Source organism: Pseudochaenichthys georgianus, chromosome 4 (assembly GCF_902827115.2).
Source record: "Pseudochaenichthys georgianus chromosome 4, fPseGeo1.2, whole genome shotgun sequence".
NCBI classification, from domain to species: Eukaryota; Metazoa; Chordata; class Actinopteri; order Perciformes; family Channichthyidae; genus Pseudochaenichthys; species Pseudochaenichthys georgianus.
The window spans coordinates 4,597,872-4,612,707 of record NC_047506.1 but is presented as its reverse complement, the minus strand read 5'-3'; the positions used below and the strand labels follow the sequence as shown (position 1 = coordinate 4,612,707).

At 43.4% G+C, this 14,836-nt stretch overlaps 1 protein-coding gene across 2 annotated transcripts in view; it reads left to right on the top strand.

The window, feature by feature from the left end:
* Window positions 1-14,836, top strand: part of cpamd8 (C3 and PZP like alpha-2-macroglobulin domain containing 8) — a 57,727-nt gene that overhangs the window by 36,397 nt on the left and 6,494 nt on the right. The window contains exons 34-43 of one of the 2 annotated variants that reach the window (XM_034080936.2): window positions 316-471; window positions 1,231-1,293; window positions 4,527-4,786; window positions 4,889-4,976; window positions 8,993-9,067; window positions 9,195-9,300; window positions 9,519-9,629; window positions 9,709-9,921; window positions 11,281-11,355; window positions 14,330-14,469. In XM_034080936.2, coding sequence (XP_033936827.1) covers window positions 316-471; window positions 1,231-1,293; window positions 4,527-4,786; window positions 4,889-4,976; window positions 8,993-9,067; window positions 9,195-9,300; window positions 9,519-9,629; window positions 9,709-9,921; window positions 11,281-11,355; window positions 14,330-14,469 — 1,287 coding nt within the window. Of the gene's footprint in view, window positions 1-315; window positions 472-1,230; window positions 1,294-4,526; window positions 4,787-4,888; window positions 4,977-8,992; window positions 9,068-9,194; window positions 9,301-9,518; window positions 9,630-9,708; window positions 9,922-11,280; window positions 11,356-14,329; window positions 14,532-14,836 lie in introns of both variants that reach the window. The other variant, XM_034080937.2, reaches the window with a different exon arrangement.

The following is a 14,836-nucleotide window of genomic DNA, read 5'->3' as shown; positions in this document are numbered from 1 at the left end:
GAAATGATGGATACACGGATCGTGTTCAAATCAATAGGCACGCAATGACTCTAAATAATAATGATCAGGCCACCAAACACACATTCAAACTGAAGGAACCAGCCTGTTTGGAAAATGTAAGAAGTAAAAGTAAAAAGTCGTCAGAACAATTATTAGTGGAGTAAAGTACTGATACCAGACAAATGTACTTAAGTACAGTAACAAAGTATTTTTACTCCACTATACTTCCCACCTCTGGATATTGCTTAAGATAAAATATATTTTGTTGAACCCAAAGCTCCAGTGTAAAGTTGTTTTTCTTCAACCTCTCTGCAGGACACGTGTGTGGCTCTGCAGGCTCTGTCGGAGTACGCCATCCTGTCCTACGCAGGCGGAGTCAACCTCACCATCTCACTGGCCTCCACCAACCTCGACTTCCAGGAGACCTTTGACCTCAACAGAGACAACCAGAAAATCCTCCAGAGTGCCAAGGTAACCACATCCATGGAAACAGTGAATAACATACATGATTTATTTACGGCAAGCAGATGCAGATGAGGCATGATAATTGATTAACCATGCTCCTGCCTCCAGTTTGACAGCACTTTATCAACATTAGGCTTCAACTCCACTAATGATTTCCAGCACTTCAGGGACAGCTTTCCCCCGAGAGAAAACCCCATGCAACGTAGACATTTTCCCCTCTTTATTAAAGTGATTGATGAGATATTACGCACCAGAACCACACTCTGGCATTAAACATTAATCTCTCTTTCTATGTCCGGCTGTTCAGTAGCCAGGACCTTTTTTGCTCTGCCAAACCAAACCAGGCTTAACTGGACTGGATTTCCCAGAAGCGCCTTGTTGGTTTGTTGATTTTATAACTCCGTTTTATATTGGCCTGCTTGCCCACACATTACAACTTGACAGTGTGGGCAGGCAGCACCTTGGCCAGGGATCAGGGCGTCAGGTCAGCGCGTGTGTGTTTCGCTGTGTGTGTAAAAGTGATCCATCAGACAGCCAGAGTGGTTCAGGTGAGAATGCAGTATGTTCTCTCTGCCGGGCATGTTTCTCCGCTGTGATTAGTGGTGTCAGCTTAATTGGGGGCAATTAAGGCCTGCTGGTTAGTAGCCAGGGAAGCACTAGTGGCAGTGCAGCAGCCTACAGCGTTCATTCACTTGATAAATGACTCATTCACCTCTCCCTGCCCCCTCTGACTGTCTTTGTTTCTCTTCTGGTTTTGTTTTTCAGATCCCCAGTATCCCCACAGGCCTTTTTGTCAGCGCTAAAGGAGAGGGTTGCTGTCTCATGCAGGTATTGCAGTACTCTCACACACAACACAAACTCACACAAACTGTCTTCCATTATACTCTGCATGTGACGGTTTAGGATAGTCAGTTGCCATTAATACTGCCCACATTCCTCCCTTTAAACTGGAGTAATCTGGTAGAGTTTAGCGAGTTGTTGCGTAATTCCTGTTGATTCCTGAAGTCGCCTGAACAGGATGCAGTTTAGTTCTTTAACACAGACATAAAAAACCTCTTTCGTAAGTACAATCATTCAGTTATTCGTCCTGAGGCGCCTCATGCAGAGTTCTTGCTGCGTCGGGCCGGGGTTCAAATCTGACCTGTGGCCATGTTGTTGTTTTTGAATTAATCTATACTATAACTTACAACTTCTACATTTGTATTCTTGTTATCCCTGTGTGTGCCCTTATCAGAATCAGAATCGGTGTATTGCCAACATGGCACAGCGGTGCAAACATAAACACAGTATAAGGAAACAAGTTGTAAGAGAAGGATACAAAATAAAATATGTTCTGCCCTTTCCTTTGTCTCCTATTGCTGTTATAGATAAAGGTTAATCTAATTGTATCTTATTTGCTGCACTCTGTCTTTTCTGTCTACCTTTGACTATGCTTTCCAATAAAGGAAAACAATCATTCTTCACTTTTGTCCCCCATTTTTAAACGTCTGTCTGCTTAAAAACCAAACTAGGCATAAGTGAAAAATCACCAGGGATCAAAGATGTTTACAATCCCATTTTTGGAAACTTAAGTAAGTGAGATGAGTTGATTTGACTGAGGCAGGGCTAGTTGCAGCAGCGGATGTTGTGTTCTGCTGTGCAGTCTCTGAAACATCTTCTACTCAGCAGGTTTCTCCCACACACACACACACACACACACACACACACACACACACACACACACACACACACACACACACACACACACACACACACACACACACACACACACACACACACACACACACACACACACACACACACACACACACATGCAGAAACACACACTTTCTTTCTTCACACCTCTCTCCGTCTCTACTTTCCTTCCATCCACACCTCTCTGTGCGTCAACACACTCTCTGACAGACCCTCAGGCCAGCAGCACCTGGGCTCTAATGAAATACAAGAGCGGGGCAATCAGAGACGTGTGTGTGTGTGTGTGTGTGTGTGTGTGTGTGTGTGTGTGTGTGTGTGTGTGTGTGTGTGTGTGTGTGTGTGTGTGTGTGTGTGTGTGTGTGTGTGTGTGTGTGTGTGTGTGTGTGTGTGTGTGTGTGTGTGTGTGTGTGTGTGTGTGTGTGTGTGTGTGTGTGTGTGTGTGTGTGTGTGTGTGTGTGTGTGTGTGTGTGTGTGTGTGTGTGTGTGTGTTTTAACAGACTGTACAGTATGTGGTGTGTCCTGTGCTTCAGGATAATTATTTAGTAGCTTTGCAAAGGACTCTCAGACTGGATGATTTATGTATTACAGTTCTTGCAATAATAATATGTTGTGAAATTTAAAAAGAGCATTTAAAGCAGTGTCGATGTCTTGCGGCTGAAATACAAGTCTACTAAAAGCATGTCTGGTGTCCACTGTCCAGTGAACATGATTTGTGGTTCAGGCTTTAACAAACCCGAGAGGAACCCAATCCGGGTCTGGCGGGTAGTTTTTTCACGAAACTGTGTCTCAGGGCTTCTTAATATTTAAAAACCTATTAATGTGTCATACTCACTTAACGGTTAGAAACTCAGCTAACTGAAGAAATGAAAAATGTTACCGGAACAAAGCACAAGTCTCACAAGAAGCGTCTAAATTAGCCCTAAGCGAAAAAATGCTAACTTACTTAGCACAGAACTCAAGGTAAAAATACCCTTATTACTTATCGTAACTGCACATACAAGATATCCGATTTAAAGATGAGATTCCACAGATTATATAGGTATTGGTATCACCACTGAGCGATCAGAATTTGCGACAGGGGAAGCAAACACAGACATCACAACATGTAGCATCACAGAGATATTCTCACCTCACCTGTTCAATGGCATTAAAACGATAAAAACGCGGCTGAAGGTTAATTCATAGGTTAATCCAATGTGTCTGTCACTTTAAAAAAAGTATTGATAATCCATAATTCAATTTTTATGTAAAAATCGGATATTTTAATTTAGCTGCCACCAGAGTGTATCGCAGCTTCCAGTTCCGGGGCATTCTGGCTGCGCAGAACTCATTCGCCAATGGGTAATGTTTAGATGGATTTTAGGAACTTCCCCTCGATTCTATTGGCTCTAACGGTTAAAAAGAGATGTCAATCATCAAAATCAAGCAAGGGGGGCCAGAGATATGGAAAATCCACCCAAATGACCCCAGAAGTGTTTTTTTTCTTCTAAATCTCTATAAAAAGGTAAAATGTCACTTGTTTTGCATCAATCTTGATACAGGGTACTTATTATATGTTGTAGTTTGGATTCCTAAAGCTTTTAGTCTACTATCCCATCCTTCAAGGGTGGTTTTCACTATAAGTAAAACAAAAATTTGGACGGACACTATAATTTACATTTTTTTACTATGTTCAATCTGAATTTACATTAAAATTTAAAAAATCTATATTGATTCTGACTTTTTTACATCCAACTCACAGGTTTATCATTGCTTTGAGAAAAAAGATGATGCATTTACCCCTTTTTAAAAGGGAAGATATAGTCATTTGTTCTGGGAATGTAATTTTCGAGACCTGAACAACAGGCTCAGGGTTTAACAGATTAAAGTTCTGCCTCAGTAGCTATTTCTCCCTTTCTGGTCTTTTTAAGGCCAGAGTTCTTAAATAGATGAACTCTTAGTGGTTAGTTTCCAATTGATGCTGCCAAAACATATTGATTTTGTTTCGTCATACAAAAAATATAGATTTATATTTTTTACAAATGGCAAATTTGGCAAACAAATGAAAAACTACTTTGATAGCAGACATTATAACGAACTGTACGCTTATCTGACAGCGGACCATGACTTCCAGAACACACTTTAATGGCAATTCATGAAATAGCAATATTACAGTTTAAACCAAATTGCAAAACATACTAACTTTGCCATCTCTACAGCCATGCAGCTTGCATAAAGTAACTTTACAATGCAGACATTTAAAATCGCAAGTAAACATCAATTCAGCAGGCATAAGGATATATGTAGTGTAATGTGTATTTAAAGCCTTAATTTCATTGATATTTTTCATTAATCCTGCACTTGCACTGCTCCCTGTTTGTCTTTAGATTGATGTATCTTACAACCTACCTGACCCAGTATCTAAGCCGGCCTTCCAGCTCAAGGTGGACCTGAAAGAGCCTTTCCAGGAGCGACACACGCCGCCTCCCTCCTCGCCGTCTTCCCGTCATCCGTCCTCTCGCCCCCGGAGCCGCGCTGACAACCGGTCTGAGCTAAACAGGAAGCGGCGGGCGCCCATCGATGACGACGACCCAGCAGCCCACCAGGACAAAATGGACTTCCAAATCTCCTTAGAAGTCTGTGCCAGGTACAGCACACACACTACATTAAAGAGAAGACGCTGGCACACATGCACAGCGCTGCTTCTGACAATCCCCCATTTTCATCCTGACCTCCACTCTCTGTGCAGGTGGCTCCACTCAGGATCGTCCAACATGGCCGTCATCGAAGTTCCCATGATTTCCGGTTTCCGGGCAGATATTGAGAGTCTAGAGAGGGTACGTAGTAATCACAGTAATATACATGTGCACACTTTGCCAAAGTTCTAGAGATCATTTCAGAAACTGCAGTTCCTCGAATTGCCACTTGAGGTTGGCTCCAAAAACAAATCAATCCCCAAAGACCCCCATGTTTAAAACGCCCAGCATTAAAGCAGAAATAAACATGATAAAAGCCTGGTAAACAAAATGTTAAATGGCTCAATAGCTGATTTACCCCCGTTTGTGACATCTTTACGGGGGGTGATCTATTACATCGACAATCAGGCGGTTAAATTATATTAAGGCTTGAAGTTTTGCAAAATTAAAAGTGTGGCTACTTTGAGTAACAGGTGGGTTTGTTTGCTCTGCAGCATCTTCTGGGCTTACCTTAGCTCCATTGACAAACTTCAGCCTGTAAGTGACCTCTAGACTATGTCCATGTTTCAAACCGTCTCTGACACAGGGTCATCGAAAACCAATGCCTATTGCCACAGTAGCTCACAGACTGCTAAACAGGCAGGGCACATGTCAGGTAAGTTCCCGAACTGTAAGGCAGGTGGAAACAGAAACAGATGCACATCTGGAGGCAATTTCACAAAAAAATAGTATGTCATGGAATGCATCAGACTCTTCCTGTTTCCTCTGCAAACCCCAGGCTCTATGTACACATTCACACCCACACAGGAAGCATCTCTTAAAGCACATGCAAAAACAAACGCACACATACTGTAAATATCGATATTTTTTTCATATCTTAAGTATATTTCTCGAGGAGTTTTTCCTATTTTTCCTGTGATACACTGGAAGGTATCATGTCCCTGTATGTTCAGAGCAGGAATGAGTGATTCCCTGATATAATATCCATTGTTTTTAAGACAATTAATAAAAGACTGCCTTCAAACGGGACAAATAATATCTGTTTCTGAGTTGCATAAACATGACCTCCTTGGCAACGGGAATAATGTGACAAGCGATAATATTGATAATTGGTGTATTTCAAGAGTAGGACATACTCAACGTATTATATCTTCTGAAAGAAAACTGAACACAACGGTGTCAATGACCTCAAATATATCATTTTGGTTGAGTTTAGGCTTTAATGTTTTTATTTTGTGTTCATCTTATGTAGCACACATCCTGCATGTAACACACATGTGGGACTCTATGTGTATGTCTGAGTGTTGTATGCTAAATCATTAAGGTGAGGGTCCTTTGCATGGTGGTCTTTCTAGGTATGATAAGAGAAAGACCAGCTCAGACCCCGTATGTCTCAGGGTCAGAGGCCGTCGTGCACAGGCACCTCTTTTAGGCCTTGTGAGGTTCAGACTCCAGAGAAACCTCGGATTGTTACACATAACGGAGCGAAAAGACAGATAATGGAGTATCTGTTACTGGTAAAAGATGTTGGGTGGATTGGGGTTTTGTGCTATGGGTTTACTAATGGAGAGAGAGAGTAGGTGATGATTAAATGAAGGGCTGGATCCAGGTCAGCTCCCCAGCCACCCATCAGGAGTCTGTCCCTCATTACTACACAGTTATTGGGCCTTAGTCTGCAGGCTTCCACCTCTAAAAGAGCCACCTCTCTGGCTACCTGGGGAGATGTTAAACACACACACACACACACACACACACACACACACACACACACACACACACACACACACACACACACACACACACACACACACACACACTAAAGTCCTATAAGTGTGTCCGTTGAGGCTGACCTGTGTTGTAGTGGCTAACAAACTCGGTTTACACCCCTGCTGGCCTCCCTCGGGCTTTTACTGCTGCCTGCCCGACTGCCACTTACATTCCTCAATTTATGGTGGCAAGCTTGGCTTCTGCAGTCATGTCTAGTTGCTCTCGTGGAAGCTGCCGTTGTGAAGGATTAGACGGTGACTGACCGGCAGCTTCCACAGCCACTGGCTCTTATCACCCAATATAATGAGCTTTGTGTAACACACTGTGGATATCACATTAGAGCTATGGGAGTTCATTGGCAATGTGTAGTTGCTAGATAGACAAACAATGCTTTGGTAAACACAGAGACCAATTGTGTAGTGTGTGTAGGAGAGAGAGGGAGAGAGAGAGAGAGAGAGAGAGAGAGAGAGAGTGTGTGTGTGTGTGTGTGTCAGTGTCTCGGTGGCGCCAGCTCAGGCTGAGCACCTCATAAACCCCTGCTGTCCAAAGGCTGCCACCTTTGATAGAATGAAAAATCTCCCGCGGGGGGAAATGAACTCTGCTGGCTCTCTATGCACACACTCACATTTGTAGTAAACAGCTTCCCCATTACTCATTCATAAACTCAGATGTTCTAATGCATCTATGACAGAACTATACATTATGCACAAGGTTGACTAAATCTCCAGAGGATATAAAACTGATCACATGTCCAAGAGGAGAACTATGATCTCTTGTTGATTTCAACTGGCAAGAGTCCATGATTGGTAACCTTTTACATGTTCCACCCTGCAGTAGTGTCATGGTAGAGTGCATATGTTTTGCATTCCAGTTGTGGATTCAAATGCAGACCATGTGGACTCTTGACGATGGGGTTTTAGGTGCACTATACTAGAAGTATACATTGTGAAAATCACTGCTTATTTGAATCGTTCAGTTCAGCTCAAAGATTCCCAATGGCTGACTGCCGTTTGATCATCAGTGTTCGTCTCTATGCTAAGACATCACATCTCTGATTCAATTCACTTCAGCTGTTTATATAAGGCTAACACTCACATGAATACATCCACATACACAACAAACAAACATATACATTATATAGACGCATTCAGAACACATCAGTTGTGTTTCCGGCTCTGTAAATGTGTTGAAAAGAGATTAAAAGCAATACCATGTGTTGGGAAGCATGACATTAAATAAAGATGATAACAAATAAAAACTTGTTTAGCATGAGATGGAGCTGTCCGGTGCTGATTACTTTTTAAATCGATTTCTATGTCCATGACCAATAGTAGTCCATATATGTTAGAATTAAATGTTGATCTGGTTTAACTCTAAGCCATGTGCTTTTTATTCACAAATGTAATATCTTAGTCGCATCCCATAGCAACGCTAGAGTATAAATATCATTATGATGTGGAAACATTATTGAAGAGAGGCGGTTTAGAAGTTGTTCTCATACTGCATGTGCTGCTGCACCTCTTTTCACCCTCTGTCTGAAACCAGAGCCCAGTCTGCTCTGATTGGTTAGCTGGCCGGTTGTCATTTGTCAACCGCTTAGGCTAAGGGGCGGGACATCTCTATCACGTCCAAACTGTTGGAGCGCTAGCCCATGGATGCACGAGTGTTACATAGTGATGTCACTATTTACAGAAGTAAACAAAGGAGTCCAATGGAGGCATTTCCAACGGGGGGGGGGGAAGTGTGTGGGAGAGAAACTCCCTCTTTTGGATGTTAGCCTTTAGACCATTTTCATGCACAACAAGCTATATAACACACTACAGGAAAGGGAAACCCCAAAAATCATAATAGGGCCTCTTAAAGGTGGGGTAGGTAAGTTTCAGAAACCGGCTCGAGATACACTTTTTGTTATATTCCATGGAGTGCTCTTAACATCCCGATAGCAATGAATATCTGAAGTGCTTTGACAAAAAATCCATAAAAAAATGTAATCTGAAGAAGCCGTAATACTGTAAAAAGTACATCCAATGGCCTACCTGCCTGTCAGCCTTCCATCGGGGCACAAACTTACCTCGTGCCCTCATTGGTCATGTGCGCGTTCGTGTGTGTTGGAGGAAGGGCTCTGTGAGGAAGTGGCAGATTTTCTCCGGTTGTGTATTTTCAAATTCTAGCGATCTCGAGCCGGTTTCTCAAACTTACCTACCCCACCTTTAAGTCTTATTTTACACTAATGGATGAGTGGTGCCTTCAAAAAGTTACATTGTAATCTTGTTTCCAGAGGGTAACTCTATAAACGACTGAGAAGGATCACAGAAGTATAAGGACAACTATTTCCTATCCAGTGGTGTTGGTTTTACTGAGCCTACATTCAATTGTGTCTTTCTCCACAGCTGCTGATGGACAAGCGAGTGGGTCTGAAGAGATACGAGCTGAGTGGAAGAAAAGTGTTGTTCTACTTTGATGAGGTGAGTTGTTGTTTAAAAGAATGCTGTATGTGTGGAGATACCTGTCTTTGCACAGGTTTGGGGAGAATTGTTTGTTAAAATTGTATTTTTCTAAGTACGTTATCCTGTGCTATGTTACCCTTCTCAGATCCCCAGCCAATGCATGACGTGTGTGGCCTTTCAAGCTGTCAGGGAGTACATTGTGGGCAAGACAGCGCCTGTTCCGGTCAAGATCTATGACTACTACGAACCAGGTGTGTCTCTGATGAATATTTTAAGTGCTGCTCTTTAAAGAGTTACAGAGCAGGACAACTGTCTAACTCACCGGTGATTTATGAAGTGGCTTCTTTTTCTCGTGGAAATTGGATTTTCTTTTCAAGTTTATGACCTATAGTGTTGGTAAGTGTCATCATTGTTTTGTGTGTGTGTGTATGTGTGAATGTGCTGGTGTGGGTCTGTGCTTTTCATGCAGCCTTTGAAGCCACCCGGTTCTACAACGTTAGCGAGAGCAGCCCGCTAGCTCGGGAGCTGTGTGACGGGCCCACATGCAATGAGGTGGAAAGTTCAACCAATCAGTGGATAGGTGAGACACATGCTACACACTGAATGATTCATGGACACCCCACTTTCATCAGTGTCTTAAAAACACTTCTTTCCATCAGGGTTTGTGCAGGCAAACCAGTGCAACAATGTGTTCGGCTGCCCGGAGGAGGAGCAGTTTGAGCGCTGCACTTGCTACAGAGACTGCGGGTACGACGGAGAGCCGGTGTGTGGGTCAGACGGACAGCTCTACCAGAACCAGTGTCAGATGGAGGTGTTTGCCTGTCGGAACGGGACACGCATCAAGCAGGTCCCCCTGTCCCAGTGTCCTCAGAGTAAGAGCTCTCTCATCACACAACCTCACAACTAGGCAGTGTCCCTCAATCACTCACCTGGTTCCAGACCCCTGGATCTCCACCGATATCTAAGCTTCTTTCAATTATTCAAAAGAGGTCTGCCAGTTGCAGAAACAGTCAATTAATTAGAGTTAAGAAAGCGTGATGAATAATCAGGTGTCATCTTCTTGCATGATTAGCCGACTACATACAATCGCTACATTCGTGGAAAGAGGGGCCAGCATGGATGAGATTGACCAATTCAATACCCCTCCTCTCAATCCTCCCTTTCCAATGTGTAGAGCATACGATGGCTTTCAAGCAAAACACGTAAAAGACCTTCTTTAGAGCCAGTGTTTGATTTGTCTTTTCTGGTCTACTGTAGAAACGTGGTGGTGCAGCATGGCACGAAACATGCTTCTCATATAAAACACAATCACAATGAATATCAGGTGTGTGTGTGTGTGTGTGTGTGTGTGTGTGTGTGTGTGTGTGTGTGTGTGTGTGTGTGTGTGTGTGTGTGTGTGTGTGTGTGTGTGTGTGTGTGTGTGTGTGTGTGTGTGTGTGTGTGTGTGTGTGTGTGTGTGTGTGTGTGTGTGTGTGTGTGTGTGTGTGTGTGTGTGTGTGTGTGTGTGTGTGTGTGTGTGTGTGTGTGTGTGTGAGATCGTCCACTTATCCATTGTGCACAGTGTGTGTGCCATGGTCTGAGTGGTAGAAACAGCTGTTCAGGTGTTGAACTGATTACTGGATGAGCTTTCTGAGGAGAGCTACCCGCCGTGCCCTCCCCCCCCCTCTTTTCGCTCTCTGCTGTATTACAGGGCTCTCTCCAAATGACAGAGTGCTTTTGTCCAGCCCTTTGAAATCCTTGTCACATTCCTTTCCGACGCACAGCCCAACAACAAAGCAGCCTTCATGTTGTGGAGCAGATTGGAAAAATAGACAAAACTTTGGTGGGAAAAGTCCTCGGTGTGTGCCAAGTGGTTCATGCTGCAGAACATCAAAAAGAATCATATGTTTGTTTAGAGCGCCCCGGCCTTGTTTGTTTGTGTATGGTTACATCGGGGAGATTCATGCCACCGTCTCCCTGTTTTGAAAAGGAGAAAGATACAATTTGTTTCCACACACTGCTGGCCACAGTTTAGCCCCTGCTATTTTTGGAAACATTTTAATCTTGTTGGGACTGAGTGTACACGATTGTTTTACCAGTAAAGTGTTGCTCAGTGGGGGGGGATAATGCTTCTGGGCAGTATTTACATTATGCAACACTGAAACTCTGTTGAATTCATTACTAGTTTATTTAGTGGCTGCGGCAGCCACATAAATGTGAATCATCTAACGTGTGTGTGTTTGTATTTCCAGTGGAGGCCGCGGTGGAGGACAGGCAGCCAATAGTAACCCAGGAAACTGAGCTGCCTTCAGTGCCTGTACACACAGGTAACTTCATCACACACACCTTTCCCCTACTCATACACAGCTTTGCATTACAGTCTATCTCCCCTCTATCTCTATGCCCACTATGGGGGATAATACACATGTTCTAAACTGGGCATTCGTCGCAGCCTTGTTAAACCAAAACCAGGATATGTACCCCCGTGGTGCCGTTCATTTGGATCCGTTCTCCTGTGTGAACTAAACAAACGGTCCCTACTCCACCCTCAAAAGAGCCGTTTGGACCCCTTTAAGTGAACTCTGGTCCTCCTTATTTCTTGTGTGAACACTTCCTGAATCAGTAACAGGAAGGGTATCATGTGTGTGTATCTTAATTGGTTAAACATTTAATGAATTTACTGTTTATCAGTCCACAGATAAGACGCTAATTAGCTAGCGCACTCTAAGGTCCTTCAATCCAAAGTGTATAATTAAAGCATGGTTGAGATAGAAAGTTAGCTTGCTTAGGAAAACACAGTTAGTCTTACGAGGATCCAACTGTGTGACCAATAATCAAAAGACATTTCCACCAACATTACATTGTCTAGACCAATTGATGTGTAGCCTTGGTGAAGGCGGACCGAACCAGTTGGGAAATTGAACCAATATATAATCTTTGCTTGTTTGATTCAGGAACCGGACCTTTAGGTGTGAATCCACCCTAAGAGTCAGAAGCATGTTACATCTGCTCTCTTTTTGTCCTCCAAATCTTATCTTATTCTGCATCCATCAAAAGTCAATCTGGGAATCTGTGTCTGAAATGTAAATGAAGAGAGTTGAGACTTCAGACATGTGTTGTTTTAGTGAATTGTGTGTGTGTTGTCCACAAGGGCAGAAAGAAGAACAATTGAGAGACAAAGAGATGAAAGGGTGTGTGTGTGTGGGGGTGTGAACAGAAGGGGGGGGAGAGATAGTCAAAGATTGATGAGCGGGAAACGAGATGAAAGATAAAAGCGCCAAGTAAAAGGAGAGGCAGGATGAGAAGAACGTAGAGGAAAGTAGATACGTAGGTGGGGTGTGTGGCAGCACATTCCCCTAACACCACATCATGTCTGCGATCGCTGTGATAAATAGGTGGATGGCTTTCACACTGCAGGCTCGAGTGTAGCTCTGCCATGAAGATCAGCTGCCACTTCCACAGAGGCAGCCAGTGAATTCCTGATAGGATGTTTGTCTGCGTGTGGAGGGAGGATGTAGCTGTGGTGCATTTGCCAACAAAAACACAAGAAAGCCACTGCGGTCATTCACAAGTAGCAGAAGAGTGCGTACTGTACATGCACGCTGCGAGTGTGAGGGTGATATGTGAGCTGTTTCTGAACATTAAGGTCGGCCTGTGTGTGTGTGTGTGTGTGTGTGTGTGTGTGTGTGTGTGTGTGTGTGTGTGTGTGTGTGTGTGTGTGTGTGTGTGTGTGTGTGTGTGTGTGGTGTGTGTGTGTGTGTGTGTGTGTGTGTGTGTGTGTGTGTGTGTGTGTGTGTGTGTGTGTGTGTGTGTGTGTGTGTGTGTGTGTGTGTGTGTGTGTGTGTGTGTGTGTGTGTGTGTGTGATATGTGGCACAGCCTGCACTGACTTGTTTCCCAGCCTGCAGCTCCTGTTAGCAGAACCTCACAAAGCTGCTCTCAGTCAAAGGTCTCTGTAGTACAAAAACGCTTCACACTCACCACAGGAATGCTGTTATGGACTAACACACACACACACACACACACACACACACACACACACACACACACACACACACACACACACACACACACACACACACACACACACACACACACACACACACACACACACATATATACATATCACACACACATATATACATATATATCACACATATACATATCACACACACATATACATATCACACACACATATACATATATATCACACACACACATATCTCACACACACACACACACACACACACACACACACACACACACACACACACACACATTGCTTGCTCACGGGCACATTCTCCCACACACACACTCTCACCTCGATAAGATAACCCAGGGGTGATTAGATTGAATAAGTACTGTAGAAACACAGTCATTGTAAACCATTAGATTGTTGACGACATGCCCGCTAAGTGCACTGAGAGTGTAAAAGGTGAAGGTCTGTGCCAAGGATCTGACACTTTCCACTGGAACAGAGGCGGAAGCTGGAGCTCTGGAATTAGCTTCCCTGTGCGGACTTGTCTTATTAGTGAACTTCTACCAGAGGACGTCATACATGATATAGATACACGGACAGTTATCCTACATATGCCAGCGCTGGAGCCACTTTCTGTGCAAGAATCAAATGTGTGCATATTCTTTTTTTGAGTGTGTTTGGACTTCTCCATAAAGTGCAAGATAACACAAGTTGAAGATATGATTATAGTGGACCGATAGTTAATAAACATTAAAAGAAAAACATGTCTAAGGTAGCATGTTTTGGGAGAAAACTAAATGTTAAGCATGGGGTGCCCCCTACTGTCTGTGACGTGTACTGCTGCAAGAGCTTCAGATGTTAAAGGCTAAGTTTACATCAAGTGTTAAAGAATATGAAGGTCTACAAACATGCTGTATGCGTTTCCTAATTCATAAAACATCTAAAAAGCATGTTTTCCCTTAAAAAGTTGAAACCTTTTTATTGTAACGGCCTTCTTCTCTCTCCATACCGCATCCTTTTATTTCTTTGTGAGTTATCACCACCTGCAGATCAGTGGAACAGAATAAAACTATTCAGCAGGAATGTGCATCGGATCATTCTCATGCATGTACGTGCTTGTGCATATGTGTGAGAACAGACATCCCTCCACGAGCTACATCAGGGTATCTTTATGTATCCATGACATCCAGTTATTTACTCCGAATGCAACTATAGTCATTGTATAACAGATATGTATTAACACTTTGAACGGCTACCATGTAAAGGCCGGATTTTTACATGTTCTGACTGTGTCTCAATCTTCCCCGGTCTCTGATCTGTGCAGGTGAAGAGGAGCAGGGGTCCATGGCAGAGGTGTCCTACTACTCCTACGAATACGACCAGGACTCGGAGCATTTCCTCGCTGATGCAGATGGAGGAGACCAGTTTGACCTTCCTGACGGGGGGGCGGACGTAGAGCAGAAGGTTCTCCCGCCGGCCGACACCCAGCTACCCACACTGGACATAAAAAACACCCCTGAGCGATGGTAGGAGATGCTCTATTTATTTAAAGATAAATGTAATCAGGCTTTCTGGATCTCAGGCATGTTTCTCATGTGTTTTGTTTGAATTTGAATTTGGTGTTATTATTGCATTTCTTTCTGTCAAAGTATCATGTAAAAGGCAAATATCTTTCCCTTAACATTTCCCGAGACGTCTACTCTGCCCGATCTCCTTATTCCTTCAAACAGTAAATAATAATATCCACAGGTGGTTTTAACAGGTTGATATTGTTCAGGGAAATAATCAGAATCAGAAACAGGTCTATCACCAGGTTGACACGTACGAGGAA